General features: G+C 41.0%; 1 protein-coding gene across 2 annotated transcripts in view; it reads left to right on the top strand.

The window, feature by feature from the left end:
* SEL1L3 (SEL1L family member 3) overlaps window positions 1-1,622 on the top strand; it is a 100,148-nt gene extending 98,526 nt beyond the window's left edge. For both annotated transcript variants that reach the window (XM_025886929.2, XM_025886926.2), the window contains one exon: window positions 489-1,622. In XM_025886929.2, coding sequence (XP_025742714.1) covers window positions 489-622 — 134 coding nt within the window. In that variant the 3' untranslated portion in view covers window positions 623-1,622. The remainder of the gene's footprint in view (window positions 1-488) is intronic.
* Window positions 1,623-7,339: the final 5,717 nt, after the last annotated feature.

Raw genomic sequence — 7,339 nt, 5'->3', positions numbered from 1 at the left:
TCTTTCTTTCTTTCTTTTCTTTCTTTCTTTTTCTCTCTCTTTCTCTTTCTCTTTCTTTCTTTTTCCTTTCTTTCTTTTTCTCTCTCTCTTTCTTTATTTCTTCTTTTTCTTTCTTTTTTCTCCCCCTCTCTTCCTTCCTTCCTTCTTCCTTCCTTTCTTTCTCCCTTCCTTCCTTCTCTCTCTCTCTCTTTCTTTTTTTAAAAAATGCAAACCTTTGCCTGGAAGTCACAGCATAGATGCAGAACTTAGAATCCCAAGATGTCAGAACCATCAAAGATCTTTGCACATCTCTTCCTATCTGCCATTTTATAGGAAGGGACACCAAAGTTCAAGGAATCTAGGTAATGGGTGTAGAGTCACTTATCTATTAGTGTCAGGGCCACTGGACTAGAAGCATCTGCCCTGGCTTGCTAGGGTCTAGGTGTGGTTGTGTGTCCTGCATGCAGTGCTTTGAATATTCAGTACCTGCTATCCATGTGTCTCTGCAGCCAGTGGTTCCCGTCTGACACCAGCCCAGGCCTCTGCAGACCCCACGGCTCCCACCGCAAGTCCAGCTGTGACTCCAGCTGCAGATGCTTCTGCTCAGGACCAGCCCACAGTCACTACTAACACAGAGCCTTGAGAGAGAACTGTGTGCTCCAGGTCTCTCTGGATGAGAGAGAAGCCCGTCAGCAGCTGGTATTAGAAAGCTGGGGCTAGGGCATTATACTGATAAACACCTTACATGTCTTGTCAACTGGATGCAAATTTTGCACTTGGTGTCTTTTTTTTTAATCCGGTTATAAGGAAGTACCCAGAGCAGGCAGTGGGTAAACCAAAGGTTATCAGACAAATACAAGGAACACCCTGATCACAGGGGCATGTCGGGGAGGTTGACTAGGTCATTGCAGAGTCCATCCCTAGTGACCGTGTGTATGGAGGGGGGGTCATAGTCTGCCTTGTGGTGTATCCGAATCCTTATACACTGAGATGTACTTTTAAGAATCTTAGCCCCTTGTTCGTTCCCTGTCATTAAAGTACTGAAAATTGTGACCTCTCCCCACCAGTTAGAGAATATTTTGGGGTGTGTGTTGGCCACAGCCCTGCTCCTCAACATCCAAAAGGCAGATTTCAGTTTGACTTCCAAGACCCAGCAGTTGCAAGGCACCTTGAAAGAAATCAGTTGTGGCTGGAGAGGCAGGGAAGGTGACGGCTTTGTAAATGGGTTCACATTCTTCTCCTTGACTTTTTCTAGGGTCGTGCTTCCAGATCATTCAATGACATTGTTGGATATCATTTCCTTTTCAATTGAATCCATAAAATAACATTTAGAAAATTCTTAGTATTTAACTGTAGTTTTCTCCATGAATTACCCATTAGAATACTGGCGGCAGTGGAATATGCAGGAAATAAGCCTTTAGCTCATAGTTCCATCCCTACCCCTTATGCCTGCCTGAGTCTGTGGAAGGGCATGTGTGTGTGTGAGAGACAGAAAGAGAGAGAGGAAAGGGGACAGCAGACTGTCCATACACTGTATGTTGCTAAGGTAGTAAATAAATCAGTAATGCAATATTGTGGGTCCAAACTACTCTTTGCACTACTTTATTTACAGTAGTAAATAAAAATTATTTTTCTACCATTGACTCCTGGGACGTGGCTTTCTTGCTTTTTCGTAGTTACTGTTGTCTTCATACAAAGTCTTAAGGTCCATGCATGCTCCTCAAGGAGGCAAAAAAAAAAAAAAAAAAAAAGGAGTGCTCCTGATGAGAGGGATTATTTCTGATAACCCATGAAGGTTTACAGATATGAAGGTGGAAGGCGGCTCCTCTCCAGGGATCCCACGCTCAGAGCCTGGCCCCTGTGATGTTTGCATGGTTCCAGACATTGCTTCGGGGCTTCTGGCTACATTGGGGCTGTATTTATATCAGTTCTGGGTGACGTCTGTGGTCCTTGTTCTTTCTCCTCTGTGAGTCACGTAGACTATTCTTGTTTTACCAAAAGTTGTCTTCCCTGCTTGCAAGAGAGCCAGAATTTGGAATCCAACAGCCCTGGATTCAGATTCTGATTCTGTAACTTTCTAGCTCAATAAACTTGGGTGAGTGATTAACCCTCTCTGAGACCCTCTGTTTATAAAATAAGGACCATAAAATCCACCTCTCCCGACTTTCCATGCAGCTTAAATGCCATAATGTAGGTAAAACCCCCAACACAGTGTCCTAAGCATGGTTTGTTGTTATTTTTATTAGAAAGAAAAGTCTGAGGGGCGTCTGGCTGGCGCAGTTGGTAGAGCATGCGACTCTTGATCTCAGGGTTGTAAGTTCAATCCCCACATTGGGTGTAGAGATTACTTAAAAATAAAATCTTCAAAAAAAAAAAAAAAGAAAGAAAAGAAACAGAAATCTGAGGATCCAGATAAAGGGCCCTTTGCTCTACCTGGATCCTCTCTTCATGGCAAAAGCTCACTCTTCAGTGGCTGGGACCATAAGACTACAGATGGCTCACTGGGAATTGCCATCAGACCTGACCAAGGTTATGTCCTTGCAAGAGCACCTCATGGCCAATGACTTGTTGATGTAGGGCAGGCTTTCTCAACCTCAGAACTATTGACATTTGGGACCAGGTGGCTCTTGGTTGTAGGGGTTGCTTGTGCATTGTAGGATATTTAGCAGCAGCATCCCTGGGCCCTACCCACTAAATGCCAGCAGTGCATGCATCCCCCACCCCACCCCCCAGTTGTGACAGCCAAAAATATGTCCAGACCTTGCCAAATGTTTTGGGGGGTGGGATGGCAGGAAGGAATCACCTCCTGCCACCCTTCACCTTAAGAATGACCTATGTAGGTAAAAAGGCTTCTTGCCTCATTTTGGAACAGCCCTGCAGGGCCATCCCAACTCCAGAACACCACCTTGATGGCAACCTCATTCTAGTTCAATTTCTCCCTCTACCTAATTCTGCCTTCCTTGTTTTTGTGTAGGATTTCGTGACACTGGTCCCATAAAACTTCACATGCAACCCTGCATCTCAGAGTCTATTTCCAAGGAACAGAGCTATATTAGTCTGCTAGAGCTGCCATAACAAAGTATCGCAGATGGGGGGTGGGGCGCTTAACCGACAGATATGTATTTCCTCACAGTTTTGGAGCCTGAAAGTCCAAGATCAAGGTGCAGCAGGGCTGTTTTCTTCTGAAGCCTCTCTTCTTGGCTTCTAGATGGCCACCTTCTTCCGATGTCTTCACAAGGTCTTCCCTCTGTGTGTGCCTGTGTCCTCATCTCCTCTTTTGAGGACATCGATCATTTTGGATCAGAGTCTACCCTAATGACCCCATTTTACCTTAATGATCTCTGTAACAGCCCCATCTCTGAATATAACCACATTCTGAGATACTGAGTGTTTGACTTCAGTGTGAGAATGTTGGGAGGTTACAATTCAGCCCATAACACCAACCTGAGACACTGTGGGAGGTGGTTCAGTTCCAGAACATGGGCTCATGGGAGCCATCCTTATCTGAGACAGTTGTCCAAACATGCTCATCTCCAGGTCATGCTGGAAAGAGCTGGAGTTGTTCCAGCATCAAACTACTGCAGGTGAAGCTGGTAGGTAGGTCCCGTATCAGTTAATGTCCCAGCTCAGGCACCTGTTCTCTTGGGAGTTCTCAGCCTGTATGATCTGGGTCTAGCTCACACCTTCTCAAGCCTCAACCTCCCTCTTCTCTCCTCAAATTCTAAATTCACTTCCTATGAGCCTAGTGTTGGGCTGACTGGAATAGAACCCTGAACGATGAAGTCAACTTGGGGTGAGGGTGGGGAAAGGAATGGAAGAGTGGGGTCCAGAGTTGATGTTCAAGTTCCCTATTGCTTCCTCCCTTTAGGACACTCTTAGACCAGGGGGTGTAGACCAGTAGACTGTGAAACAAATCTAGCACACAGATGTGATTTCTTTGGCCCATCCAATATTTTAAAAAATTTGAATCATTTCTTAACATCTTAAAATGGAGGATTTGGGGCTTCTCCTAACAAAATCTGAAGATGTAAAAAAAATAGCTTTCATTGCTGCATGCCAAGAATTAGCTAAAGCTAAGGAGGTCTGCCTCTTCTAGGTAGAGCCTGTGCTTTCTGGTTTAGCCCAGTCCCCACCATTCCCTGCTGTTTACATCTAGCCCACCTAAGTATTTTGAGTTTACAGTCCATGCTTTGGACTTCCTTCTCTTTATTCTTAGTGACTGCATTTTGGCAAAGCTGAGAGTGAGTCCCGGATTCATCTAGTGCTTAATAATCGTCAAGCCTCTGTTAGCTGGGGAGATGGTAGTCTTTCTTTCCACTCTTTGGTAGAGGAAGATGCCAAGTTGTGACTCATTTGAAGTCCCAACAAAGTGTCTAAAAAAGATGTAGGATAAAATGTCAAATTAAAAAAAAAATAGTGTTTTCCTATACCAGCAGATTAGGATGTTTAGTATTTCCTATACTAAATAAAATACTAAATAATTAAAATATTAATTTCCTTTATAATAGCAACACAGTTTTAAAATGTCCAGTAATTAACCCAACATTAAATTCACTAGATCTTTACAAAGAAAACTAAAAACTATTAGAGTACAAAAAAAGAAGATATAAATAAAGTAATATGCTATGTCCATGGATAGAATAATAACATACAAATATGTTAAGTTCCTCAAAATTAATATATAAATTCATTATTTCAGTCAAGTCCTGATTTTGTGTTTGTGAGGAACTGACAAACTGATTTAAAAATGTATGGAGGGGCCCCTGGGTGGCTCAGTGGGTTAAGCGTTTGCCTTTGGCTCAGGTCATGGTCCAGGGTCCTGGGATCAAGCCCTGCATAGAGCCCCACATCAGGTTTCCTGCTGAGCAGGAAGCCTGCTTCTCCCTTTCCCTCTGCAGCTCCCCCTGCTTGTGCTCTCTCTCGCTCTCTCCTTCTCTCTCTCAAATAAATAAATAAATACATAAAATCTTTTAAAAGATAAAATAAAATGTGTATAAAAGAATATAAGTCCATGCACAGGTAAAGAAAATTTGAAAAAGAAGAGGAAAAAGAATTTACCTACCAAACATCATTTTACTACAAAGTGCAGTAACACAAACAGTGGGGTGGTGATGGAGGAATGGACAAATTGTTCAAAGGGGAACAATGGAGAGCCAGGAACAGACCAGTTACAAATGGACATTTGGTGTACGATAAAGTGTCATCACAAACCAGTTGGACTAAGAATGGAATATTTCGTAGACAGAGTTAGGAAATTGGCTATATTCATAGGTAGAAAAATCAGATGCAAACAGTATTTCATGTCCTTTATACAAAAATTAAATGTCAAATTTAATTAAAGACTTAACTGTGAAAGGCAGACTTGGAAGGCTAGTAGGAAAAAATGTAGGACAGTATTTTACTGATTTTGAATCAGAAAGGATTTTTTAAACAATAGATTTCTTTTTTTAAAAAGTAAAGATTTCTGCTCTGATGACCATAGACAAAATTGGCAGATTGGTGACAGATTGGGAGAAGGCATTTGCAACATCCATCACCACAAAAGATCAATATCTACAATGTACAATGAAAGCACACTAATCAACCACAACAGAAAACCCAGTAGAAAAAAATATTCAAAGCATATGATTGGCCAATTTATGGAAAGAGAAAAATATAACAACTACAAGTAGATAAAAGGCTGCTCAATCTAACCTGAAGTCAAAGAAATACAAATTAAAATTAGAAGATATTACTTCATATCCACATGTGTGCAAAATGAGAAAGACAGATAATACTCTGAGATATGGGGGAATAGAAACTCTCACGCCTAGCTAGCAGGAGGGCATATGGCAGTAAATGCACTTGGTGAAAACTAAGTGTTTATTACTCATTACTTTATTACTGCACGGGTCTGACAGGGGATATGTATGAGAGAGGGCATGCATCACAGCACTGTCTCAGAGAGCAAGGAGATGGAGCAGCCTGGATGTCCATCAGTAGGAGAATGGATGCAACAGATGAATGTAATGGAAAACGATGCATCAGTCAGAAAGGAAGGAACTAGACTTATGAGCAGCCACATAGAAAGATGTCGACAAATATAATAACACATGAAAAAAGTAAGAAACTGAATAAGATCTGTATCTCAATACTATTTGTATAAATTAAAAATCAAACTCCCAAAGAGTATTATATACACATATATAAGTATATGTATATATTCATGTGTGGGTATATTTATACTTTTTTTTTCCATGATGTACACATAGCTCTCAGCCTTGGTGACATGCACATTTGGGGCTATATAGTTTTTTGTTGTGGGGGTTTTTCCTATGCATTGTAGGATGCTTAACAGCATATCTGGTCTCTCTCTCCTAAAGGCCAGTAGCACCCCTTCAGGACAACCAAAAATTTCTCCAAACATTTCCAGATGTCCCCTGGTGGGGATAGAAGAAAGTTTTCCTGGTTGAGATCATTGGCTCAAATCATGTATCACTGGCTCAAGCTATTAGAGGGGCTAGTGCAGTATTCAGAGGCAGGGACTGGGAGAAAGACGATGTGAGCAAAGGAAAGAGCAGCGGTTGTGTGCCATGAACTGAAGAAAATGATTAATTCAACTTTGGGCACCTGAGGTCCAAACACAAGAAATGAAGAAACACAAAACAAACTAAAATTGACCTTAGTGCTCAGAATTAGTAGGTGTCCATTGGAGTTCAGTCTGCTACCCTGTGAATATCCTTAAAGAGGAAAAAAAAAATGAGTGGACCCTATAATCTCCTGATTTTGGCTTTCACTCTGACTTTAGCCTTGGCTTTCCTTTAATGAGTCTGTGCTAAAGCATATTTTGCAAAAGCTCTGGTGTCATGGAGACAGTGTTGGATTAACCAATGGACAGACAAAGTGCATGCTGCAGAGATCAGCAAAGCAGAGAACCAAACACTGGTGAGAAAAAGTCAGCCCTGATTAAATTGCCTGGATTTTAGAATTAGAAAATGCTAGAAAAAAACATTTAAAAATACGTAATAGTTTCTAAAAGTAGCGCATTACTAAAGATACAAATGGGGAAAAAGAAAGGTAGAGTAGCTTTATTAATATCAGGCAAATAGACTTTAAGACAACGAGTGTTATAAGAGACAGAAAGGGACACTTCATTACATTAAAAGCGACAATAAATCAGGAAGATAGAATAAATAGAAATAAGAAAAAATAGATAAATCCACAAATTGTAAACATTAACACACTTCTTTCAATAATAAAACAACTAAAAATAAATCAGTAAGTATACAAAAGACCTGAATAACAAAACCCTTTATAAATGTTTTAACATAAAACACCATACCCCCAAATCATAAAATACACGTTCCTTTAAAGGACACAT

This window comes from Callorhinus ursinus, unplaced genomic scaffold (genome assembly GCF_003265705.2).
Source record: "Callorhinus ursinus isolate GAN/ISIS: 27379988/994484 unplaced genomic scaffold, GSC_fseal_2.0 scaffold4, whole genome shotgun sequence".
Taxonomy (NCBI): Eukaryota; Metazoa; Chordata; class Mammalia; order Carnivora; family Otariidae; genus Callorhinus; species Callorhinus ursinus.
The sequence above is the reverse complement of the archived record's forward strand: the minus strand, read 5'-3'. Positions and strand labels throughout refer to the sequence as shown.